Raw genomic sequence first — 27,815 nt, forward strand, 5'->3', positions numbered from 1 at the left:
CTTCATTCATCAATTGTGGATTAATAAAGGTTTTGTGAGGTTACCTGTTATGTTACCTTAGTGCCTTTTTGTTTACTAGTTGTTTTACACTCTGAGTTCCTTAAGTTGTGTTTATCACCCACACAAATACCACACTGAATATGGAAGTCTTTAGGAGCCAGTTGTCTTCCATATTTCTGCTTACACTCTAGTACTTGAACAAGTACTGTATTTATACAAATTTGGTGGGATTTAAGTATCTTGTGTTCTTGTTAGTGAGTAAGAGCTAGCAGAGTTTGGAAGACTAACCCACAGATGAGTGCAAATGTAGCAGTACTGCAGAGATGCTGTTAGACTGAGGTAGTGAAGTAAAATATGACTCCTGGTCAAAGCTCACAATTTATTCATCAGTCTGTATCCCCATTCTCACCTATAGTCATGAGTTTTGGGTAGTGGCAAGAAGAAGGTGGGATCACAACATGAGGTTCCTCTGCAGGATCGCTGGGATCACTGTATGACAGACTGAAGAGCTTGTCAGTCTGGAAAGCTCTACACTTACTGATCTTCCATGTTCAAAATCGGTTATGGTAGTTTGGATACCTTATGAGGATGCCTTCTGGGTGCCTTCCACATAAGGTATATGAGATACTGAATGTGGAAGAATTATATATCTTAGCTTGCCAGAAAGCACCTGAAATCTCACAGGATGAAATGGTGAATCTTGCTGCAGCTAGGGAAGTTTAGTCTGTCCTTATCAGCTTGACACCACTTTGAAGATGAATGATTAGAAGCACATTTGTTTTGTGATTTCTGTGAGGCAGATATGCCTGGACAATCCATTGATGGTACTTGTAGAAAAAAATAAATCACATTAAATATTGTAAGACTTTGAAATCCCAACCAATGCATTATTACTAAAGGAAACCAACATAAGCCTAACCTAATACTTTAGAAAATTATTCTTTTAAGAACAAGGGTACCTGCTAGACTGCTAGAATTCATTTGGAAATTAGAATGGATTTGTCTTGCTTTTACAAACAATAAAAAGAGCTGAGAATGGTTCAAATAAATACAGGTATAGAAATGGTTGACACTAGAATGACATCAGGGTCATACAGGACATGACTGTTGTAGGCTGAAACCCATTAGTGGGAGCTACAGGGGAAATTTCATATGAACAGAGGGTTCAGAGGAAGTAAAGTTATCCCTATAATGTGAAAAATGATCTAATTTCTGTTGAAGTAAGGTAGAAATGTTGTAATTTTAGAAGGTGTTGATCAAATCAAACCTACTGGATGAATGCATCTCTGGACGTTTCATTGCAGATATGGTTGCAAAGAAATCAGATGGGTACTACATAATCAGGACTTTGTCAGATTTTTAGTAACTAGTAATGAAAAATGACCTTGGCAAACACATAAAAACAGTATTAACAAGACAAGCCCTTCACCATGTAGAAGTGCTATCATATTTCTGAATGTTTTATATGTAGAAGTATATAACTGATACCACATTATAGCTTACTGAATGACCCTTTGTAAAACCTTATTTATTTTTAATGTTCTGCAGGAACTGCAACTGAAGACAGAGCAACAGAAAAAAATGCTGAGAATTAAAACGGAGGAGATTGCTGCATTTAAAAAAACAAAACGTTCCATGAGTACCCCAGATGAACTGCAGGTAATAGTGTTTATGTAAAAGCTATCACAGCAATTTACGTGGTGTTTGTACACACACACACACACACACACATACACATATATATATATATATATATATATATATATATATATATATATATACATAGATAAACTTACTAAGCTGGGCATAAATCCCTACGTCACTCGATAGGTTGCCAACTGGCTTACTGACAGAACCCAGACTGTAAAAGCAGCCAACTCCAAATCCAGCTCCAGACAAGTGGAGTACCTCAGGGTACAGTCCTGGGACTGCTCTTGTTTGGCATCTACTTCTCTGACGTACAGGCAAACACTAAGGGACTCTGGCTAATAAAGTTAGCAGATTATTGCAAACTGGGAGCCATTATTGAATCCCCAAATTATGTGGATATTCTACAAAAGGGCCTTACAGAAACAGATACTTGGTGCCAGAGCCATGGGCTCAAGCTTTATGCCAAGAAATGTATAGTTATCCCCTTTGGGAAAAAACATGTACGCATGAATTACCACATAGGTGGCAGTACACTAAACACCGCCACCACAGTCAGGAAATCCTTCTATGTGGCACACCTCATCACTAAGGGCTTTGCATCCAGAAAAAAGGAGGTCATTGTCCCAATGTACTCATCCCTCATTAGACCCATTATAGAGTACAACGCCCCGTTTGGTATGTACCTTACAAGATATCTGCAACAGCTGGAAAGGCTGCAGAAATACCTTCCTAAAACAATCACAGGCCTAAAGCAGATGCCCTATGCTGACCATCTAAAAAATCTCCAGCTGTACTCTGTGGCATATTGTCTACTCAGAGGCAATCTCTGCTTAACATATACAAGGCCATGTCAAACCCTGAGCTGTTGGACATTCTCCACTTAAAGAAATCCCAATCCCTCAGAGCCACACGCTCCAGGGATCTAAATTTTGTCATCACAATGAACAAAACATGCTGAAGGGATAGGTTCTGTCCCAGAGACTCCCATACTCTGGAATAGACTGCCCATACATGTCAAGCAGAGCACCTCCTTGGCCCTCTTCAAAAGGAACCTTGGCAATTGGATGGGAGGTAGGAAATTCACCCCTGGGATCACGTCAGTCGCCCTGCTAGACACGGGTCCAGGGAAGTAAATATTGTGGGAAGAAATATCCAGGGAATTGCTATGGCTAGGCTTGTATAGGCTACATGTATACACACACACACACATATGTAAGTGTCTTTACATAAAATATATCATAAAGTGCTTTGCCTTCTTTGAAGAAATAATTTCACAGTTTGTTCTATTTGTAAAAGCTTATAATCTTGTGCACGTCTTACTTTCTGTTTCTGACGCCATGAAATCACCACTCTGTGTAATATGTTACAGAGACAGAGGTCTTAGGAGTTAGAAATAAAATACTCATATATGCAGTCCTCACCCTGAAAAATCCAGTGTTAAAATGTTAGCTTTTGGGCATTGGTATCAAAGTTTGGAAAATCTTTTCAGATATACATTCCAAAGACTAACATGCATAATAAATTAAGTTGCACATAGATAATCCTTAATTTGTATGCTACAGCATGTGGATTATTTGTTACATTAATTTCTCTTCAAGATTTTGTAAATGTGAAAGCACAGTAATTTTTTTGCAGATGATACCTGCTCATCTTTATGCCCTTATTATTACCTTATGGATAACGAGAAGATTATAATTAATAAAATAAGAATGCATGCTATCTCTCAAAAAAAAAAAAAACTGCTCCATATATTTTGTAGGAGTTCTTAAATTATATCACTTTTTAACCAGTACATTCTTTTGGAGGCTGTTCTGTGCACTCTACTCAGCATACTACTCTGAAGGTTGTCAGCCGAATACATACAGGTGAGCTTTCTGAAAATTGCTGTTGTCTTGGAATTTACAAGTGTCTTAGAGGTAATTGAAAGTGTTTTGACATAGTTTAGACATGTTTGATAGTATGTGATGATGTAAGAGCCACAATCATATTCCACATTATCTTTCCTGATACATGTAGACCATTTCTTAATAAATAAGATTATTTTTTATTCAGCCATAGTTTATATAAATGTATTGTATCCCTCAGTAACACCACCGAGGGATAGTGTGAGGATGTAGCCATAGACTTAAATAGAAGTAACCCTGTTTATGCACTGTGGGGCATCCATTAAAGTCTGTGGATGCAGTCCCAAACTAGCTCTAAGTTGACATCGCCAACAGATAAATTCATCTGATGTTGATGTAGGGGAAAATATAAACATGTGAAGGATTTTATGATGAATTTGTAAAGGTGTTTTTTGAATGCTGGAGGAAAACATTTCACAGCAGTGTAGGTGCCACATGCTGTGGTGCAAAAGGCAAATAACATAATTGTTCCAAAACGCTTTAAGCATCTTTTACTGTACTTTTGTGTGACATGATACAAACAGTGCACCACTTTTTTTTTTTCCTCTTCTGGACTGTCTGGATTCCATGTCTGTTGTTTTGAGGATGGCCGTTGCATCTTGTTCTGAAACTGGCATTACTCTGGTACTCTTACTGTACCAGGACCTGCTCACTTAGTCATGGTTATAGTAACAGTACCATATGGAAATCTGTGCACAGACCACTCTTCAGACTCATACTGTTAACATCCCTTCTCCTCCTACCCCCAGCGCTCAACTGTGCTGGAGGCACAACATAGATTCCATTTGGTAGTGTGAAGTCTATTCTTAGGAGTCAGCTGGGCCATGTTTTCTAGTTTATGTATTATTCATTTCTGTTTAGTTTACTAGAATGTTACTGTTTCAGATTTTTTTTTTGTATTTTAAATGTAGTTATTGTTCTCCCCATCAGCTAATACTACAGCAATAGCGTTTTGTGGGAAATAAAAATTCTTCCTGTTTAGTGTGGTCTTTTTGTCTCAATCAGACATATTAAACAAATAAATAGCTATTCTAATATGTTTGTTGCTACAGTTTCACACATGATTATGAGATACTGAGTATATCTGAGACAGTCTTATCCTTGTATGGAGTTGTTTGTCAAAATATTGGCTATTATTTAGCTACAAGTAGTGTACTGACTGTAGATAAATTACTAGTGCAGCTAGGCCTGGTCTTGTGACACAGAGATTGTGGCCGTGACTGATGCAGTTAACCCATGGTTAATGTAATGGCCCTAGAACCTTAGGAACTGGGCAGCTGGAATAGGACTAAGTGGCTGATGGCCGACTGTCTTATCCTGAATGAAAGGAGTAGGTTATTTACCTTAGGAACATCCCCTGGTGGAGACCAAAAGGCTCTTGCTGAGTGTACAACTTCCTGGCAGAACCTACATAATAACAGCACATTGCAAGACTAGACTGCACTAAGGGCACAGAGGTACCACTGAACCTTGCATTTGCTGGCAGTGTATGTTTACATACTAAAGAGCAGGCAGGTGAGAAGGAAAACTAAATCAGTCATTCTCCTTTTTGTAGTCATTAAAGCTAAGAAAAAAATGAAAAATTTCATGATGTTAAGTTGTCAATCTCGCCTTCATTCTTGCTGGATGGGTTAGGAGCCGATCCTCGGCTCCGACTCGGCCACTTACTAAAGCTCGAGAGCTAATTTTACTGGCTCGAGGCAACCCTATATCCCATGATGCAAGGCGATGACTGCCCAGATCTCGTTTGCCGCTTTCGCTTGCGAGGTGCTTTTTTTACCGGCTCCTGGTAAGTTCTTCAAATTCAGACTTTTAGTCTCACCCCTTTAGTTTTAGCACCTTTTGTTGTTGTGTAAACTCTTAACGATTAATTTAACCCTATTCCCATTAGTGTTCCCTATTTTTCTAGTTATTTATCCCTACCCATAAGTTAGGCCTTAAGCCTCCCCCTTTCCTAATTTTTCTGTCAGGGATTCTGTGTGGTGTTTGAGTGTGTTTGTATCCCTGTTTAAATTTTTTATTATTGGATTGGGTGTTTATTGTGTGTGTGTCTGTGTTTTTTGTTACTTAGTGTTTCCTCGACACAGCTATGTCGAAGGACACAAAGGTCTCAGGCTTCAAGAAGTGTGACTCGTGCTGTCAGAAGATGTCTCTGACAGACGGTCACACTTCTTGTGTTTACTACCTGGGACCTCTGCACCTGCAGGATTCTTGTGCTATCTGTCATGCCTTCAGCCCAAGAGTCCTGCAGGAGTGCAGAAATAAATTAATACTGAGGGGCTTATTAAAGCCTGAGAGCTCCCCGACTAAGTCGGCTCCGGGGAAGCCCTTGAAACCAGTTAAGCCTTCGGCTTCAAGTCCTAAGCCATTGGCTACTGGATCTCCTTCAGTGTCGAGATCGGCTCCGGCTGGAGCCGATCCTTCTGTATTACAAGTTGCAGTATCGGCTCCATCCGGCGCCGATGCTGCTAAGTCTGGGCACTCAGTGTTGGCTCCGGCTGGAGCCGACATATCCTCGGCTCCTTCGGCTCCACCTATCTCAAAAAAGAGATCACGATCCCCTTCATTGGAGTCGATATGTTCGGTTCCAAGATCACTCCTGCTCTTGGAGCGGAGCCATCAGAGCCGTTCTTCTCGGTCGTTCAGGCTGTCCAATCACGACCTTGAGAGAGTGGTGAGTAGACTATTAAAGTCTCAGGCATTGGCCCAAATGCTCCATAGCCCGTCTCAACAGACGGTAGCTATCACACACCCACCTAACATTCCTCCTTCGACTCTCTTACAGAGCTCGGAGCCGGAGCTCCTCAGAGCTGTGACTGTTGTGACTTTGGAGCCGATACCACCCCACCCCCTTCGGCTCCGTCGTCCTCTGCTCCGATTTCCTCCATTAGGCCTTCATTGGAGGGATCCGGGCGTCTGGTCTCTCTCGTCGGCTCCGAGGGGGCGAGTGGCATCGGACCCTTGTCCGACCCCGTTCTCCCTCTCGGAGCTTTGGTGCTGGTGAGCTCAGCCCCGACATCTGCCTCGGAGCCGTCCCTGTCGGTGCGGCCTGGAGTTCCTATCTCTTCGGAGCAGGAGCCTTCTGGCCTCTCTGACGGGGGAGCCTTCAAGGTGATGAGGAGTGTACTAGCCCCAGGGCGTAGTCAACGGTCAGTTCCATCAGCTCCTCCCACTACAGTGCCTGCTGACGTCTCTTCCCACTCTCTTGCTCCCGGACCCAGAGATCCAACGCCTCAGGTTTCCCCATTGGGAATATCTTCCTCTTCCAAGGCTTCTCCTGACCTGTCAGGTGAACCTCCGCGTAAGAGGACATGTAAGAGGAAACATCTAGACTCTCCCGAGTCTATTACATCCGATACTGACTTGGATGAGTCGGACGGATCCCCAAGGTCCCCCTCTGAGGATGTCAGTATACCTGGAGGCGTTCGGGTCTCGACCCTCCACCTCCTGGGTGTCTCTGCCTTTCGACCCTCTTATGGACGTGGTGGCTCGGAAGGCGTGGATGGCCCCGGATTCGGTGGAACCCATTCCTCGGAGGCCTTCTAAATTCATTACGGCCCCACCTGATAGGCAATATTTGACAAAAGGTGTCCCGGTTGATGCCATGGTGGTGGCTGCAGCCACCAAGAAGGAACTAGCTGATCCTTCAGTACCTGTCCATCCTCCTAACAAGGATTCTAGGACTATGGATAGGTACGGCAAGCGGATTTTTTCTTCAGCGACCTTTGCCATGCGATCGCTGAACTACTTGTGTCACTTCACCCGCCTTCAAAGAGACGTTCTTAAAGAGTTGGGAGAAGTTTTACAGGATCCGTCAGCTGCTGGGTCCCAGGATAAAATTAACTCACAGCTAGGAATCCTAAACTCCATTGTTAACTCTTCCATGCTGCTCATTTCATATGCAGCCGATGGAGCGAGTAGGGCCGCAGGCACAGGAGTGGCTTTAAGGCGTCAATCCTGGATGCGGCTTTGTAATTTTGCAGATCCCTTCAAGGCGTCCTTCACAAACTCTCCCTTTGATGGCTCGACTTTGTTCGGACCTCAAGTGAAAGACACCTTGACTAGATGCGAACAAGATGGCAAGACTCTTTCTGCCGTAGGAGTCTATTTCTCCACCCCTTCAAGACCTTACCCAAAAGGTCAGAAGGGAGGGAAAACGTGGTTCCACAAATCTCAAGGAGTCACGCCTGATGCACGAGGTCAGTTTACCCCCAGAGGCAGAGGGGGTAACAATAACAGACGCCGCCCTAGAGGCAGAGGGGGTCTGCAGAATCAGGGTAACAGGGAGCCTCTCCCTGACAAACCCTTCCAGCATCCCTGAGATGTTGCCCGATTGTCCACCTTCGGAGGCAGTCGGGGGAAGATTATCGCTGTACCCAAAAGCGTGGCTTTCCCTTTCTCAAGACAATTGGGTACAGTCGATCATATCCGAGGGTTACAAAATTCCCTTTATTCAAACCCCAGTTCAGCAAAAGGGAACCCTTCCAGACGTTCCACCCGGTCTAAGGGAAATAGCAGTACTAGAGATTTCAAAACTGCTAGCAAAAAGAGACATCCAGCAGTCCCAGCAGACCAAATAGGATCCGGTATCTACTCAAGGTTCTTTTTAGTACCAAAAAAGACAGGGGACTGGAGACCAGTATTAGATCTCAGCAAACTAAACAAGTTTGTAAAGAAAACAAGATTCCGCATGGTCACGCTTCAGTCCATTCTACCCTTTCTGGGCAAGGACAATTGGATGTGCTCGGTAGACCTTCAGGATGCGTACAATCACATAAAAATTCACAGGCGCTCCAGAAGGTTTCTCCGCTTTCGGCTGGGGACCAGTCACTTCCAATTCAGAGCCCTGCCATTTGGACTCACTACAGCCCCCAGAGTGTTCACCAAATGTATGGCAGCAGTTACGGCTCACCTGAGACATCAAGGATTCCAGGTGTTTCCATATCTAGACAACTGGCTCCTCACTGCCACCACCAGGCATCAACTTCTCCAAGCCAGAGATTACACCATTCACATTTGCAGAGGGCTAGGGATTTCTATAAATTTTGAAAAATCTGCCTTGTCGCCTTGTCAATCTATTACCTTTATAGGCGCCAAATTGGACACCGTACAACTTTCAGCAAAGTTAACAGACCAAAGGATCTTGGACATTCAAAATCACGTCCGTGTGATTCTTCTCAGCAACAAAATTCAGGCCAGATTTGCTCTGAAAGTATTGGGTCTTATGGCGGCCGCCATAACACTTCTTACCCTTGCCCGCTTTTACATGCGTCTTCTACAATGGATGCTGTTCGCCCAATGGTCCTTTCAACAACTTCCCATGCATCACAGGATCTTAATAACTCCAATTTGCAAAAGGCATCTGACCTGGTGGATATCGTCCACTCAAGTCCATCAGGGCAGACCCTTTGTTCCTCCCGCCCCGGTCACCACGGTTACATCGGACGCCCCCCTGATCGGGTGGGGGGGCATTATCAGGGCAGGATGGTCCATGGCACTTGGCAACCTTTCGATTGCCACCTGCACATAAATGTCCTGGAGATGAGAGCAGTGCTTTTAACGTTGCAAGCCCTCAACGACTCTCTTCCCCTGGGAACTATTGCAGTCCAAACGGACAATATGTCCGTAGTGTGGTATATCAACAAGCAGCGCGGAACCAAGTCCTATCCACTGTGTCGAGAGGCTCTCAGACTTTGGCAGTGGGCAATCTCTTCTCAGCGGTTTCTGATAGCAACGCATATCCCCGGGAAATCCAACATCATAGCGGACAGGTTGAGGAGAGCTATTCTCATGCCTCACGAGTGGTCTCTCAAACAATCTGTGACGGAAGAGATTTTTCAGAAGTGGGGCCTTCCTTGCTGCGATCTTTTTGCTACACCTCAAAACAGCAAATGCCCCGACTTCTTCTCTCTCTTCCCCCTTCCAGGCCATCCCCCCAGAGATGCTCTAACCCAAGATTGGCCCCGGGGACTTCTTTATGCCTTTCCTCCCTTTCCTCTGATATCACAAGTAATTCAGAAAGCAACCACCTTGAGAGCCAAGTTGATTCTCATTGCCCCTTATTGGCCTCGACAGATATGGTTTCCGTTCCTACATCGTTATCTTTTGGTACAGCCATGGCATCTGGACCCGGTTCCAGATCTTCTGACCCACCAGTCGGGGCAGCTGCACCAATCCATACCTTCTCTCAACCTCACTGCTTGGTTGCTCCGCTTCCATCCCTAGCCAGGCTTCCTATGATTTCTAATCCCGTCCGGGATATCATAGTAGCTTCCCTTAAATCTTCCACCAGAAGGATTTACACTAGTAAATGGCAACGTTTCTCCTTCTGGGCAAAAGCTAGGAATATAGACCCCTATACTACCCCGATTCATTCGGTCTTGGACTTCCTAGCTGAGATTTTTCATTCAGGATCTTCTTCCTCCACAGTAAAAGTTCAGCTGGCAGCCATTTCAAATTTTCATATAGGCTTGTTGGACCACAACATTATGTCACATAAACTTTGCAAGGCATTCCTTAGAGGTATTTTTTTTACTTAAACCTCTGATTAGAGACCCCCCCACCACAGTGGGATCTAAATTTCATTTTAACATCCTTGATTCTTCCCCCTTTTGAACCTGCGGCTGCCTGTTCGTTGAAATTTCTTTCTTGGAAGACTCTCTTTCTAGTCGCCATTACTTCTGCCAGGAGAGTATCTGAGCTTCATGCCCTCTGCATTCGTCCTCCCTACTTAATCTTCCACAAAGACAGAGTTTCTCTAAGGACTAATCCGTCTTTCTTACCCAAAGTGGCATCGCAGATGAACTTAAATCAATCCATTGATCTTCCAGTTTTTTTCCCAAATTATTCTACTAGAGCGGAACAAAAACTACATTATCTTGATATTATCTGGACAGAACCAAACATTTTAGGAAATCTGATCAGCTGTTTTTATCCTATGCAGAGAACAGGAAAGGCCTTCCAGTATCCAAGGTAACTCTGTCTAGATGGCTGTCTTCTGTGATTACTTGCATTTATCAGCTCAGAGGTAAAAAGTTGATTTCTAGGCCAAAAGCCCATTCTACCAGAGCTCTAGCTACATCTACAGCTTTTCAGGCTAGACTTCCAATAGACACTATTTGTGCAGCAGCCACATGGGCCTCTCCTCATACCTTTGTTTCACATTACAAATTAGACTTGGCCTCCAGAGACAGAGTGAATTTTGGTTCCACCGTTCTCAAGAGTCTGTTCCATTGAGCCACCCAGGATAGAGGTGCTAGGGACGTGGTCCCATCCAGCAAGAATGAAGGCGAGATTGACAACTTAACATTAAGAAGTTATGTACCTACCATAACGTTCCATGTTAGTTGTCTTCTCTCGCCTTCTTTCTTGCGTCCCGTCCACCATCCCCCTAGCCTGGTCAGACCGAGAAGATTGCGCCTCTTCCCTTAAGAGTCTTAATCCAATTTTTCCAACTAATCAGCTTTCTAGTGTCACTAGATTAGGTTGATCCTTTTCGGGGGATTATTATTATTATTATTATCATTATTACTATTATTACCTCTTCCTCCTCCTCTCCAGTTGGAGGAATGTATTGCATAATTTTCTTAGCTACCAAACGAGATCTGGGTAGTCATCGCCTTGCATCATGGGATATAGGGTTGCCTCGAGCCGGTAAAATTAGCTCTTGAGCTTTAGTAAGTGGCCGAGTCAGAGCCGAGGATCGGCTCCGAACCCATCCAGCAAGAAAGAAGGTGAGAGAAGACAACTAACATGGAATGTTATGATAGGTACATAACTTCTTATTTTAAATGATAGCCATTTAGTGATTAAACTGTACCTGCAAACTACCCTGTAAATATATGCAGTCACAGGAAAAAGTAATCTTTTCCACCAAAAGTAGAAGTTCCTGACATGGGGGTGATGTCATCCACTGCACTAGGTAGGATAGGATCAACATATGAGTCATTATGACACTATGGAACTAAATGTTCAAGCCACTGTGTACGTACGTATGTATGTATATGTAAATGTTTCATCTCCCCAAGCCCCTGCTTACACTTATCAATGGTACCAGAACTTGTCAGAGATTTGGGATGCATGGCTAGACTTAAAAAGGCCCTTGCAGTTGTTAGCCTAGTAAACACCTATCAACCTATACACACACACACACACACACACACACACACACACAGAAAGAGAGAGGTATGTGCTGTGGTGGCATGGAGGGCTAAAACCATGACTACGGCTCTCTAACCCACATTCAGTTAGTAGTCCAGATGACTGATGGAGAAGCAGGTGAGGGATGAGTGTACTCATCCTGGGAGAGTGGGTGGTTATACAAGCTTTCTCTGATGGAGATTAGAGATATTGTGCTGGGGGGGGGGGGGTGAGTAGTCCAAAGAGGGAAAAGTGTGATGGATAACAGTGACTGTATACCTCATGCCACCATTGCATGCCTGCCCCTCAGATGAAACCAGGGAACTGCATTAGCAAGTGTGGATTAACAGGGTAGGCCCAAAAAGTGAAAGTCCATGGTTGAATAGTTGATGGTTAAGGACAAGACCTCCGGAATGCTGTTAGATTTCGTGACCAGCCCAAGCTACTTTGGAGTAGGTTCAGGGGGTTAAGGAGAGATAAACTTGTCATTTAGGTAAATCTTTCTAAAATAATGTAGTTTTTCTACTTCTCTCCTCTCTCTTAGTTTGTTGCTGGCCTTAGGATATTTTTCTGTATCCTTTTCTTAACTTTCTACTCAGATTTCAGTAGTCTTAGTACCGTTGCTGTTACCTTTTAGGTATTCCTTGTATACCATAGGTCGCATCTTTTCTTTCCTTCTTAGGCTGTTTTTTTTTTTTTTTGTCTAAAAAAAAAATACAAATAGTTGTTCTTTATACTATTGCTGTTGTTTCTCCCTTATCTCTGTGATATTCTCCTTGGCTATATCGGAGAAATCAACTGGATTTAAAAAGTGCACTTCTCATAACCATAAGATTCCAAACTCAGATGCCTGCAAGAAGTGTGTGTATTACCTAGGTCTTGAGCCTGTTCCATTTGCGCCACATTTAATCCCAGGGCATTATCAGAGAGGCACAATAAATTGATTTTAAAAGGGTTGCTTCCTGCTTTTTCTGGGGCTCAAACCCCCTCAAAAACACCCAAATCAGTTTCTGCAGACAGGAAGTGATGTCCTCAAAAGTTCCCTAGGGCTTCTTCAGAACCGATGGGCAAGATTAGAAAACTTTTGGATCGGACCACCTCAGATCTGAAACCTCTTGGGCCATCCTCGGATTCAAAGCCTTCACTGGATCCAAAAATGTTGACTCATTTAGCCATTTCACCCTTGCCATCTACTTCATTTTTGGATCCAAGTCCTTAGATCTGAGATCTACTTCAAGTCACAGAAGACATGTACCAGAATACGCACTTAAACCTGTGTCACATTCTCTGCCAACTCAACTTTTTCAGACTCTGAAGAAACACTTTAGACTGTCATCCACAGCATCTTTCAGCTCTTCTAGGAGTTTGTCAGAGGTGAATGCAGATAGGATGATATGGAAGCTTCTCAGGGCTCAGATACAAATGAGGGTTATGCCAGCTCCATCCCCTCCCAGATCTCTGAGTGCACCTGCTAAGTCCATTCTCTGTCCTCCTCCGATCTGATCAGTGGTTTTAGAGCCCTAGGATACAAGATCCTGGAGAGGTTAAGTGTCCAAGGGTTTGGGTTCAGCTCCAGATTTGTTGGATCCATCCTTTCCTGTCAGAGCCTCAGCCCTTGACACCTTGGATTCAATTCTCCCCTTGAGGCTCGGGTCCGCGGGCAGCTCCAACCTACCTTCCTTGAAAGCTTCATCTCCGAAGAGGGGTGGAAGGGGCTTTCTCTGTTCACAGGTAACTGTCTTATCTTGGATCCTACCCATCTTCCATCTTTGATCCCGAGCTGTGAGACCATCAGATTTATTCCATAGGGACAGTCAGGTCCGGGAAGTCATAATATACCCCCTCTTCTGATACTTCTGAACACCCCATGGAGGAGGTTCCTCATAAGAGGACTTGTAAGAAGAGGCACATAGACTCACTCTTGGAGCCTGTCACAGAAGACACTGATTTGATGAGGGAGAAGGATCCCACATATCGACAACAGATGACATCTCCTTTAGAGATAATCTCGAGATCCTCAAACAGAAGGGTGGCTGGTCTTCCCAATCTCCTTCTCCTGAAGAATCAATGTGTCTGGAGGCTTTTGTTTCTGAACCATCTATGCCTTGGGTGAGCCCCCTGGCAGATGAACTGATTGACTTGGTTTCCCATTGGGCTTGGGGAGACCTATTTCCAAGCGCCCAGACAAATATCTGATCCCTCCTGCTGATAGACCCCACTGGAGCAAGAGAGTCCCAGTTGATGCTATGGTGATGGTGGTGGCAGCCACCAAGAAGAAGCTAGCTGAGCAGAGCTCTGGTGTCCATCCACTAAACAGGGAGTCCAGAGCAATGGACAGATTTGGAAAGTGAGTGTTCACCTTAGCTATGTTCGCACTGAAGTCGTTAAACTACTTGGCACACTTCACTTGGCTACAGAGAGATTTGATTAAGGAATTATCAAACACTCTCTTGGAGTCCATGTCTGAGAAAGATTTCAAAAAGACTTCCTCTCAGCTGGCCAGTCTGCTGTCCATTTCTAATGCATTGATGAGTCTGATCTCCCATTCAGGGGAAGGTACCTCACAAACAGACGGTACAGGCATTGCCATAAGGAGGCATGCATGGATGCAGCTATGCAATTTTGCAGAGCCCTTCAAGATGTCCTTTGTCGATGCCCCATTTGATAGCAGTTCCTTCTTTGGGCCAGCAGTTAAAGGCATGCTTACCCACAGTGAACAAGAAGGATAGACTTTGTCTGCTGTAGGAATCAAAGTTTATACCCCTCAATTTACCTTCTCTAGAATCCTTCAAGGTGGTAAGAAGATGTGGTTCCAAAAATCTCAGGGACCTTTCCAGGATTTACTCAGGGATAATTCCTCTAGTGGTAAAGGAAGAAATTTTAATGGAAGACATCACCTTAGAGGCAGAGGGGGCTCACAGAACCAAGGCTTCAGAGATCCTTGTCCTTTTCAGCGCTCCTGAAGCACTGACCAACTGTCCAACTCTGGAGGCAGTCAGGGGTAATTTCTGTTTGCACCTAGATATCTGGACAGATATCACAACAAATTCATGGGTCTTAATAACAGAGGTTACTACATACCATTTTCCCTTCCATCCCCTGTCCAAAAGAGGAAACTTTTCAACATTTCAACCAGTCAGAGGAAAGATGCAGCACAAGAAATACAAAAGCTGCTACAGAAAACATTCATCCAGGAGGTCCCACCCAACCAGATATGATTCGGAACTTACACTTTTTTTTAGTGCCAAAGAAAACAGGGGACCTACAGCCCATTTTGGATCTAAGCAAGTTGAACTAGTATGTAAAGAAGATGAAGTTCCGCATGATTATGGTTCAGTACATCCTGCCTGTTCTGCACAAGGATGATTACATGTGCTGTATAGACCTCCAGGATGCGTAGTATCCATAAAAATAGACAGGCCATCTAAGAGACATCTGTGCTTTTGGCTGAGGGCCAGTCATTACCAATTCAGAGCACTGCCCTTTGGACTCACCACAGCACCCAGGGTGTTTACCAAATGCATGGCAGTCATGGAAGCTCACTTGAGATTCAGTGGATTCCAGGTGTTTCTATATCTTGACTGTTGGCTCCTCACAGCCACATCCAGGCATCAACCTTTTCAAGCCAGGGGCTACTAGCTCTAGATTTCCAACACTTTAGGTATCTTAGTAAACCATGCCAAGTCAAACCTAGTCCCAGTACAGACCCTGGAATTCATAGGGACTCTCTTGGATGCCACAACTCAGGTGGTATCCTTACCTCTCCATCACATCACATCTTTGAGACATCAGGTTCAGTCTATACTATCTCACCCATCTCCTCCAGTAAGATTAGTACTACAAGTTCTGAGGTTGATGTCAGCTGCCATACTTCTAGTCCTTTTAGCACAATTCTTTATGCATATCCTTCAATGGACATTGCTGATACAGTGGTCTATGCTTTATCAGCCCCTCTCACTTCCCATAAGACTCACTCTAAACTGTAAACATCATATTTGTTGGTGGCTTCAGTCCAACAATCTATTTCTGGGCAAACCATTCACCCTTCCATGCCCAGTTGCCACAGTGACAACAGGTGCTTCCAGTTTGGGGTGGGGGTCATTTTGGTCCAAAGCACGTGGTCCCCTCTGGAGACCAATTTGCATATCAGTGTCCTATAGATGAAAGCAGTCTTTCTAGTATTACAAGCATTTCAAGACGTTCCCCCTCTAAGGGCTAGTGCAGTTCAAACAGACAACATGTCAGTAGTCTGGTACATCAACAAACAAGGAGGAACCCAATCTTATCCAATGTGCAGAGAGGCCATGAGGGTTTGGTAATGAGCAATCACTTTTGACTACTTTTTCATTGCAGCGTGCACCCTGGGGAAAACCAGTGCACTAGCAGAAAGGCTCAGCAGATCCATTCTGCTGCCTCACGAGTGGTCTCTCTGTCAGTAGCGAATATGCTTTTCAGCCATTGGGGACAGCCTTGTTGTGACTTGTTTGCCTCAGCCCTCAACAAGTGCTTCGCTTTGATCCCCCCTCCAGGGAAATCACTTGAGATGCTTTGATTCATGGTTGGCCCCCAGGTCTCCTGTATGCCCACCCTCCCTCCCTCCTCTTCCTCTGATTCCAAAGTTCTTACAGAAAGCAAGCAGGCTGAAGAGCTCAGTCATCCTCATTGCCCCCTTCTGGCCTCAACAGGTATGGTTCCCCTTCCTTTGGTCTCACTTGAGATATCCTCCATGGATACTGGAACCCACTCGGGATCTTCTGTCTCATCCAACAAGAATTCAACACCCCAATCTCCATGACCTCAAGCAAACCGCATGGTTTCTCCACTTCCAGTAGCAGTTAGACAGTCCAGGCTTGCTTCTGCGGTCTATGAGATTATCTTGGCCTCCTAGAAGGCTTCTACCAAGAAAGTTTACAGAAGCAAATGGAAAAGATTTTCTATCTGGGCTTCCAACCAGCATATCGACCCTTTTTCAGCACCAACTTTTGCCATTCTTCTCTTTCTAACAACTCTTTTTAAAGAAAGCGCTAGTTTTTTCTACAATTAAGCTCCACTTGGCAGCGAATTACAATTTCCATTCTGGAAGCAAATCCTTTTTTCTGGTTTCATCCAGATTGTGTATAGCCTTCATGAAGGGCATCTTTCTCCTCAGACCCCCAATAAAGAACCGTTCTCCTCCTTGGAATCTTACTATGGTCCTTCAGGGATTAACTCAGAAATCCTTTGAACCGGCAGACAAATGCAATATGAAGTTTCTTTCTTGGAAAATGATCTTCTTAGTAGCTATCACTTCAGCAAAAATAATTTGTGAGCTCCATGCCCCTCCAACAAAGCCTCCTTACATTATTTTTCAAAAGTACAGGGTGTCTCTATAGACCATCCCTTCCTTTCTTCCTAAAGTGGTGACTGAAAGTAACATTAACCAGTCCATACAATTACCAGTCTTCTTTCCAAAATTTATGAATAAGGGAGAATACATGCTTCATCTCCATGATGTGCAGACAATTATGTTTTTATCTTCACAGGACAAAGCAGTTCAGGAAGTCCAATCAGCTGTTTGTATCCTTTTCCCCTAACATTATCGGTCAGTCCCTATCTAAAATTAGAGAACCAGGAACACACAATAAAACTCCAAAAGAACAAGAAATGCAGCCAAAGACAGGACCTCAAATGGAAGCAGTTCTCTTTATTGCATACAATCACAAAGAATGTTAAGTGTTTTCGTCCCCCCATAAAAATTACATGGGACTTCTTCAGAACAAAAAACATCTGGATAAGCCAAGTTTAAATATTACTATTCAAACACATGCTCAACCAATCAAAGTTAAAAAAAAAAAAAAAACAATAACATAATTAAAAAGGCTAATTAACCCTCAAAGTGCCTGAGTTTTAGCGAACAGTTTATGCTAGTATATTCATTCAGGCCAGGATACTCAAATGCATTTAGCTTAAGTTGCCACCTTAGATCACATAATTGTGAGTGTTCTGGTTAAACCTTCCCTTGGCTGTCTAAAACTATCTGCTGCAGGACAAAGAAACCAAATTCATGTTCATTATGTTCTGTTATATGTTTAGATAATACATTTGTACTTTTACCATTTTTTATATCATTTAGATGTTCATACATTCCCATGGGATGTGTAGGCAGTACCGCAATGTCATTAAAACAGGGGAGAGATTCAAGTTGGGTGACAGTGTAATATACATGGTCATTTTACTTGTCAGTGTTGTTTATACTGCAAAATGCCTGCACTGTCCTGTATTTTATATAGGAAAAACTTGTAGAAAGTTTAGAGAGAATGTATGAACATCTAAATGATATAAAAAAAATGGTAGAAGTACAAATGCATTATCTATATAGAACATAATGAACATGTATTTAGTTTCTTTGTCCTGCAGCAGATAGTTTTAGACAACCAAGGGAAGGTTTTGCCAGAACTCTTAGAATTATGTGAACTAAGGTGGCAACTTAGACTAAATGCACTTGAGTATTCTAGCCTGAATGAATATACTAGCATAAACTGTTTGCTAAAACTCAGGCACTCTGAGGATTAATTAGCCTTTTTAATTATTTTATTGTTTTTTTTTAACTTTGATTGGTTGAGCATGTGTTTGAATAGTAATATTTAAACCTGGCTTATCCAGATGTTTTTTGTTCTGAAGAAGTCGCATTTCATTTTATGGGGGACGAAATCGCTTAGCATTTTTTGTGGTTGTATCCAATAAAGAGAACTGCTTCCATTTGAGGTCCTGTCTTTGGCTGCATTTCTTGTTCACTGTCTAAAACTGCACTAGCCAAATGGATTACTGATTGCATTTCATTGGTTTATTCTCAAAAGGGACTAGATTTGCCACAACCCCCTAGAAGTCACTCCACTTGGGTCTATGGTTACTTCATCTGCTTTTTGGTAAAGGACTTCCACTAATGATATTTGTGCTGCAGCCACTTAGTCAAAGACTCATACTTTTGTTACACATTACAAATTAGACATTGTCTCTAGAAGCAGAGCTTCTTTTGGTTCAACAGTGCTCCAGCATGTCCTTCCATGAGGGCCTGCTGAGGACTATGTAGCTGGGGACGCTGCACCATTGGTGAGGAATAATGAAAAGGACAATATCAGATTTATAAGTTATGCACTCACCGTAACTTGGCATCTGTGTTGTCCATTTTCATTCTTCCTCACCTTCCCTCCCAGCTATCCGCCATCCTTGTCACTTCCAGAAGTATCTGCTAGACTGTATTGGAACCATTCAGTTCCAGGTTTGAGCCCTGACTTTTAATATGTCTATATTTATGTCTGCTATAAAGTGGGAGATTAGGCAGCAAACTCGATCTGAAGTGTTGGGGATAGAATAGAGCATTATGGGTACAGGGAAGAGCTCGAGAGCTGAATCCAAAGTATTGTGAATGTGGCCAAGTTGGATCTGAACCCAACATAGATGCCAAGTTATGGTGAGTGCATATCTTATAAAAAATATATATATATATATATATATATATATATATATATACTTTTCAGGTTTCTCTTACTGCAGAAGATAGCTAAGAAATTATTAATATTCTCAAAAATAATTGGAAAATAGTTTTAGGTAATCCTGACCTTAGTAAGGTTAAAGGTGAACATTCACAGTTCATGTTTAAAAAAATTTTAAATCTTAAAACTTTTACTTGAACAAGATTTAATTATGGAATTTGGACTTGAGAGTAGAACAGTTGGTACTTTCGCATGTACTGACTGTAAACAATGTTGGTTTATCAGCAATGTAAGTTCCGTCACATTCGATCATATTGGTTATGTTTATGAGGCTATTATGCGATATAATTGACACAGTAGTGGCATTGTTTACGTGGCAAGATGTGACACATGTTTACATTTTTATAGAGGAAAAAGCAATAGAGGGCTACGGTATTGAATAAGGGAACATGTTAAGGCCATTAGATGTAAAGGCTTTTCCAATGCCTTTGCTGAGCATAGTGTAGAGTGCACAGTGTTTAAAAAGTTTCATTTTAAAGTGTTGGAACAGATGGCTATGGAAAAGTTTTTGTTTAGTTGTAATAATGTATTAGAAGCCAGTGTATATAAATGGCGAGTGTTTTTAAGGGCTGATCAAATACCAGGTTTAAACGGTAATCTAAACTTGAAAAGTTTGTTAAAACTGAAAGTCACTTAGTTCTTTTAAAAATATTTTTATATGGTAAAGTAATTGTATTTAAAATGTGAACTGGTTGATAAAGGTTTTTGTGTTGTGTTGTATTTCTGACTAAATATGTGTTGCAACTTTAAATTTGTATTAGAGGGAGAAGTTTCATTGGTAGGAAGTGGTAGGAAGTGATGTCATGTTTTTGTGGGCTATGTAAATGTGGTGTTTCAGTTGAATGTTTGTTTCTGATGAAGTTCCATTTGATTAAAAAGGAACAAAAGCATTAAAATGCAGTTTGTGGGTCTTTTCTGGGGATTGAAGCCTTGTTGCAGAATTTTTTGTTTTTAGTTGTTACTTTGCAGGGTGTTTTTTAGTTTTATATATACAGTATACATACATGTGTGTGTGTGTGTGTGTATATATATATATATATATATGTGTGTGTGTGTATGTATGTATTTACACACACACACACACACACACACACACACACACACACACACACAATATGTGGAAGAGTAAAGCAGCTGAAACCTAAAGTCTTTTTTTGAAGCAAGAAACATCTTTTGTACTTATGACACACGTAATCATGCATTTAAATAAATAAAACAGATGATCTTGACATAATCTTAGCTGTAAGGCATTTAAATAAATAAAAACAAACCATGTTGACATAATCTTAGCTGCAAGCATTTTACATCACAAACCATATTGACATAATTTTAATTGCAAACATTATGTATCACTTATAATCCACCCAATCATTGTCAGTGAAACATTACATAGCTCATTAAAATCCTGCCTTCTTTTAAATCTCATTCCTCCAATGTATGTATTATCCCACAATGCCATGTTTTTCCAATGTAAATTGCCCCTACCCTTTTCTAAACATCCCAATTCCAGTTGTTTTATCTCTGTTACTGTATTCACTACTTCTAATACAGTTGGTTTAGTCTTTGATTTCCATTTTATAGTAATTGCTTTTTTTGTCAGCCACCATAATTTGACTGAGCAAAGCCTTACTGTATCTTGACAAATCTGATTCTGTATCATAGCTTAAACACCAGTATGCTCACCCAGTATCTCTGATAGAGTTGTCTACAGGAAATCTTTAAAGTCTGCCAACTCATTACTCTCCCAGTTACACTCCCAGAAAATGTGATGTTAAGTTGTCAATCTCACCTTCATTCTTGCTGGATGGGTTCGGAGCCGAACCTCGGCTCCGACTCTGCCTAATACTAAAGCTCGAGAGCTATTTTTACCGGCTCGAGGCTAACCTATGTCCCATAATGCTAGGCGTCGTATCCCCAGATCTCGTTTGCCGCTTCAGCTATGAGGTTGCGTTTTTCACCAGCTCCAGGTCGTATATTATTATTATTAATAGCTTTATAGATAGTTTTTCTGTCAGATTTTTTTTCCTATTTTACCTTTTCAGTGTTAGTGAAGTTAGCGACTAGTTTTCCCCCACCTTTTAGTTGCTAAACCCCCCCTTTTCTCCACCCTTAAGGTGGTTGGGCCTCTGACCCTCCCCCTTAGTAGTACAGTTTTCCCTTAGTTGTTTCTGTGTGTGTGTGTGTGTGTGGGTTTCTGTCCCTCTGTTTAGTGGTAGTTTCCCTTTTTCTACTTATTGTAAATTTTTATTATATATTAGTGTAATTTTTACATTAGTATGTCTAAGGATACTAAGGTATCGGGTTTCAAGAAGTGTGACTCGTGCTGTCAGAAGATGTCTCTGACAGGCGGTCACACTTCTTGTGTGTATTGTTTGGGCCCTCTACACCTGCAGGACTCTTGTTCCATCTGCCATGCTTTTAGCCCTAGTGTCCTGCAGGAGCGCAGAAATAAACTCATTCTTAGAGGCTTGTTAAAGCCTGAAGATTCTCCGGCTAAGACCATGACTGGAAAACCACCAAAGCCCGCCAAATCATCAGCTCCATGTTCGGAGCCGGCTCTGAGCTGTTCTCTTGCTGCCTTGTCAGTTCCCGTTGGAACCGAGGCACCTAGAACTCAGTCGGCTCCAACTTTAATGTCGGAGCCATCCCCGAGCAGAAAGCGCTCCAGGTCCCCGTCTCTCGAGTCAGTTAGATCGGCTCCAAAGTCGTCTCTGTTGTCGGAGCGGAGCCATAGATCTCATTCCTGTAGGTCTTCCAGGCTTTCGGACCATGACCTCGAGAGGGTAGTCAGCCGGCTTTTGAAGTCGCAGGCACTGGCCCAGTTGCTACATAGCCCGTCTCAACAGACAGGGGCTACCCCTACACCCGCTCAAGTTCCTCCTCCGACTACTCTACTGAGTTCAGAGCCGGAGGTCGTCGAGGTGAGTACTGTGGGGGTGTCAGAACCAATCCCTCTTTTGTCGGTTCCTTCGTCGGCTCCGATCCCTTCCTTGGCTCCGTCCTTGGAGGGATCCGGGCGTCTAGACTCCCTGGTCGGCTCTGAGGGGGCGAGTGGCATCGGACCCTTGTCCGACCCCGCTCTCCCTCTCGGAGCCTCGGCGCAGGTGAGTTCGGCCCTGACATCGGCCTTGGAGCTGTCCCTGTCGGTGCCGGAGGGAGCTCTCATCTCCTCGGAGTTGGGTCCTTCTTCCCTGCCTGACAGGGGCACCTTTGAGGTCATGAGGAGCGTGCTGGCTCCAGTACTGGTGCTACGGTCGGCCTTTCTTCCTCTTCCGAGGCCTCCCCTGATCCTTCGGGGGAGCCCCCTCGGAAGAGGACATGTAAGAGGAAACATGTTGACTCTCCTGAGTCAGTGACATCTGACACCAACCTGGATGATTCGGAAGGGTCCCCAAGGTCCCCCTCTGAGGATGTCTCCTTTTCTGACATCTTAAAGATCCTCAAACAGAGAGGGAACTGGTCTGCCCTTAACCCATACGCGGACGAGTCTGTGTACCTGTATGCGTTCCATTCTCGCCCTTCCACATCCTGGGTGTCCCCTCCTTTCGACCCACTTATCGAGGTGGTGGCTCGGAAGGCGTGGACGGCTCCGGATACTATGGAACCAACTCCCCAGAGGCCCACTAAATTTATTACTGCCCCGACAGACAAACAGTTTCTCTCTAAGGGTGTCCCCATGGATGCCATGGTGGTGGTGGCAGCCACTAAGAAAGAGTTGGCTGACCCTTCAGTACCTGTCCATCCTCCTAATAAGGAATCTAGGACCATGGATAGGTACGGCAAGCTGATGATTTCTTCAGCGACCTTTGCCATGCGGTCGCTGAACTATTTATGCCATTTCACCCGACTTCAGAGAGACCTTCTCAAGGAACTGGGTGAAACATTGCAGGACCCAGTAGCTGTCGGGTCTCAGGAAAAGATCAACTCCCAGCTGGGGACCCTGAACTCTTATCGTTAACTCTTCCATGCAGCTCATCTCTTATGCAGCCGATGGAGCGAGTAGAGCCGCAGTTACGGGTGTTGCTCTAAGGAGACACGCCTGGATGTGGCTCTGCAATTTTGCTGACCCCTTCAAGGCATCCTTCACGAACACCCCCCTTCTAGACCATATCCTAAGGGTCAAAAGGGTGGGAAAATGTGGCTCCACAAACCTCAAGGAGTTCTGCCGGACGCACGTGGTGAGCTTCCCTCCAGAGGCAGAGGAGGGAACAACAACAGATGCCGCCCTAGGGGCAGGGGGTCCGCAGAATCAGGGTAGCAGAGAATCGTTCTCTGACAAACCCTTTCAGCATCTCTGAGGAGCTGCCCGACTGTCCACCTTCGGAGGCAGTCGGGGGAAGACTTTCGCTGTACCCAAAAGCCTAGCGCTCTCTTACACAAGACAGATGGGTACGGTCGATCATATCCGAGGGTTACAAAATCCCCTTTATCCACACCCCACATCAACCAAAAGGGCCTCTTCCAGATGTTCCACCCGGACTGAGAGACCAAGCAGCACTAGAAATTTCAAAGCTGCTTTTAAAAAGAGCCATCCAGCCAGTCCCAGCAGACGAACAAGGGTCCGGAATCTACTCCAAATTCTTTTTGGTACCAAAAAAGACAGGGGACTGAAGACCTATTTTGGATCTCAGCAGACTGAACAAATCGGTTCAAAGAACAAAATTCTGGATGGTCACACTACAGTCCATTCTTCCCTTTTTGGGTCAGGACAATTGGATGTGCTCTATAGACCTTCAGGATGCGTACTACCATATCAAAATGAACAGGCGCTACAGGAGGTTTCTCCACTTCCAGCTGGGAGCCAGTCATTATCAATTCAGAGCCCTGCCCTTTGGCCTCACCACAGCCCCCAGGGTGTTTACCAAATGCATGGCAGTGGTTGCGGCTCACCTGAGACGTTGAGGATTCCAGGTGTTTCCATATTTGGACAACTGGCTCCTTACTGCCACCACCAGGCACCAGTTACTTCAAGCCAGGGATTATGCTGTACAAACGTGCAAAACGCTAGGCATCTCCATAAATTTCGAAAAGTCTGCCTTGTCGCCTTGTCAGCATATTACCTTCATAGGCGCCGTGTTAAACACAGTGGAGTTGTCAGCAAACTACCTACACAAAGAGTGTTAGACATTCGCAGTCACGTTCAAATCCTACTACAGGAGGACAGAATCCAAGCCAGGCTTGTACTGAAAACGCTGGGTCTAATGGCTGCAACAATCACCTTACTCCCCCTAGCTCGCTTTCATATGCGGATACTACAGTGGATGCTTTTTTTCCCAATGGTCCTTTCAGCAGCGTCCCATGTCGCACAATATTCTCATCACTCGATCATGCAAATGACACCTAGCTTGGTGGATGGTCTCTTCTCAGGTGATTCAAGGCAGATCGGTTGTTCTTCCCCCTCCGGTTGCCACCGTGACAACGGATGCCTCCCTGATCGGGTGGGGGGGGGCATTTTCAGGGCAGGACAGTCCAGGGCACATGGCAACCGTTCGAGTGCCACTTGCACATCAATGTCTTGGAGATGAGAGTGGTGCTGTTGGCGTTGCAGGCCCTCCAGAACTCTCTTCCCACCAGGACGATTGCGATTCAGACAGACAATATGTCCGTAGTATGGTACATCAACAAACAGGGCGGAACCAGGTCCTATCCTCTTTGTCGGGAAGCGTTCAGACTCTGGCAATGGGTGATCTCTTCTCACCGTTTTCTGGTAGGAAAACACATTCCTGGGAAGTCCAATGTCATAGCAGACAGGCTGAGCAGGGACATTCTCATGCCCTACTAGTGGTCTCTCAACCAACTAGTAGTGGATCAAATATTCAGAAGGTGGGGTCATCCTTGCTGCGATCTTTTCGCAACCCCGCAAAACAGCAAGTGTCAGGACTTCTTCACCCTCTTTCCTCTTCCGGGCCTCTCTCCCAGAGATGCTCTAGTCCACGATTGGCCCCGGGGTCTCCTTTATGCGTTCCCCCTTTTCCCTTAATCACTCAGTTAGTCCAGAAAGCAACTGCCTTGAGGTCCAGGATGATCCTCATTGCCCCTTACTGGCCCCGACAAGTCTGGTTTCCATTCCTACAACGTCACCTACTGGAGCAGCCCTGGCATCTGGACCCAGTGCCAGACCTTCTGACCCATCAATCGGGCAGGCCGCACCAATCCCTTTCGTCTCTCAACCTCATAGCTTGGTTGCTCCACTTCCAACCCTAGCCAGGCTTCCCTTAATTTCTCAGTCAGTACGTGAGATTATCCTTGCCTCTCACAAGTCTAACACCAGAAGGATGTATGCTAGTAAATGGAAACGTTTCTCTATTTGGGCAAGGAAAAATCAAGTCGACCTCTTCACTGCTCCTGTCCAAACAGTTCTAGATTTTTTAGCGGAACTTTTTCAAAAAGGCTCCTCTTCAGCCACTGTCAGAGTCCAGCTGGCGGCTGTTGCAAATTTCCACGTTGGCTTGTCAGAATCCAGCATTATGTCCCACAAGCTCTGCAAAGCTTTTCTGAAGGGTACCCTATTACTTAAGCCCCCAGTCAAAGACCCTCCTCCACCGTGGGATCTAAATTTGGTACTGTCATCATTAATTCTGCCTCCTTTTGAGTCTGCTGCCTCCTGCTCATTAAAACTGCTCTCCTGGAAAACACTTTTCCTGGTAGCTATTACCTTAATGAGAAGGGTTTCGGAACTACAAGCACTATCTGTGCGCCCCCCTTATCTTGCTTTTCACAAAGATAGAGTGGCTCTTAGGACTAATCCATCTTTTTTACCTAAGGTTCTATCTGAAAAAAATTTCAATCAGACCATTGATCTCCCAGTTTTCTTTCCAAATTACACTGACAGAGCTGAGAGAAGATTACATTGCTTGGACGTTCACCGGCAGCTACGCTTCTATCTGGATAGAACTAAACTAACGAGAAAATCACAGCAACTCTTCTTATCTTACGCGGAAGGGAAGCAAGGGCTTCCAGTTTCTAAGGTGACCTTGTCCAGATGGTTGACCTCTCTTATCACTTTAATATATCAATTGAGGCATAAGGAGCTCCCTACCAAACCTAGAGCTCATTCAACTAGAGCATTAGCTTCCTCAGTTGCTTTTCAAGCGAGGTTACCTATGGATTCTATTTGTGCAGCGGTCACATGAGCCTCCCCTCATACCTTTATTTCTCATTACAAATTGGATATTGCCTCCAGAAATCGTGCTGATTTTGGTTCCACTGTATTCAAGAGTCTGTTCCATTGAGCCACCCAGGACTAAGGTGCTAGGGACGCTGTCCCATCCAGCAAGAATGAAGGCGAGATTGACAACTGAACATTAAGAAGTTATGTACTCACTATAATGTTCCATGTTAGTTGTCTTCTTCTCGCCTTCTTTCTTGCGTCCCACCCTCCATCCCCCTATCCTGGAAAGACCTAGAGTATTGGGTGAGACATTCTTTGTCACCAGGATTACCCCTTCACCTAGAGCTCTTGTCCCCTTTTTGGGTAGCCCTGGTGAAAGACAGGCTGTGGGGCTCATAGTTGTATAGAGTTCATAGATTTATCCTTTCTTATGGTGGGACATGTTTTGTCCATAGTGTTAGCTATCAGACGAGATCTGGGTATATGATGCCTAACATTATGGGACATAGGTTAGCCTCGAGCCGGTAAAAATAGCTCTCGAGCTTTAGTATTAGGCCGAGTCAGAGCCGAGGTTCGGCTCAGAACCCATCCAGCAAGAAAGACGGTGAGAAGAAGACAACTAACATGGAACGTTATGGTGAGTACATAACTTCTTATTCCCAATTACTTCTTTCTTCCCCTTCACACCTCCAACATTTGGTGTCTACCTGAGGAAAAATTCTCTGGAGTCTACTTGGGATATAGAAATGTCTGTGTAAACATTTCCAAGCAATGATCCTTAATCTTCTAGATTTTGTTCCATATCTGGGAGACAAACATATTCGCCCCAGTTGTTTCTTTGTGAATTACTTATCCAGTCTGCCTTCCCAGTCCTTTCTAACCTCCTCTGATTGATTCTTTTAGTTATCATGCAATATTTTATATGCTCTACTAATTATTCCTTTTTTAACAGCACCTTCTGTTCTAGATTCTACTAAAAACTCTACCAGTGCCAGTCTTTTTTTAGGACCCCTCCGTTCTTTTCTCTTTGCCTGTACTCTGATATCAGTCATTGATAGGGAAGGTAATATGTAACCTACAGTCCAAATAAATTCTTGGCATCTTCCCATTCTATTACCTTTCCCTCTCTAGTTATTTGCTGCCAATATATTGGTACATTTGCCAGTTTTTTTTATTAAATTCCAGCCCCTCTTGCCTATTTTCTGTATCCCTAATTGCTCATCCCTAATGGCAGAATTTCCTCTCTCCATTCCCACAGTAGCTTAGTTCTTAGGATACTTTCTGCTACTTTGTGAATCCAATGTTCTTTATGATTATTGTTAAAGGTCTACATCCAAAATCCCAGTCTCTCCTTGTTTCTTGATCTTCCCCCCTATTTCATCATCATCACTTTCCACTTTGAATTACAAGTTACTGCTTGTGCTATGTATAGGAGCCTTAACTGTATAGCTCTGAAATACCCATTCAAATTGGGTAATC

The 27,815-nt window shown here is 43.8% G+C and overlaps 1 protein-coding gene across 1 annotated transcript in view; it reads left to right on the forward strand.

Moving 5' to 3' along the window:
- KIF27 (kinesin family member 27) overlaps positions 1-27,815 on the forward strand; it is a 1,524,306-nt gene that overhangs the window by 946,342 nt on the left and 550,149 nt on the right. The window contains exon 12 of the mRNA XM_044083686.1: positions 1,549-1,659. Within this exon, the coding sequence (XP_043939621.1) occupies positions 1,549-1,659 (111 nt within the window). The remainder of the gene's footprint in view (positions 1-1,548; positions 1,660-27,815) is intronic.

The sequence above is a fragment of the Protopterus annectens genome, chromosome 9.part0 (assembly GCF_019279795.1).
Source record: "Protopterus annectens isolate FY-2018-M chromosome 9.part0, PAN1.0, whole genome shotgun sequence".
Classification (NCBI taxonomy): domain Eukaryota; kingdom Metazoa; phylum Chordata; order Ceratodontiformes; family Protopteridae; genus Protopterus; species Protopterus annectens.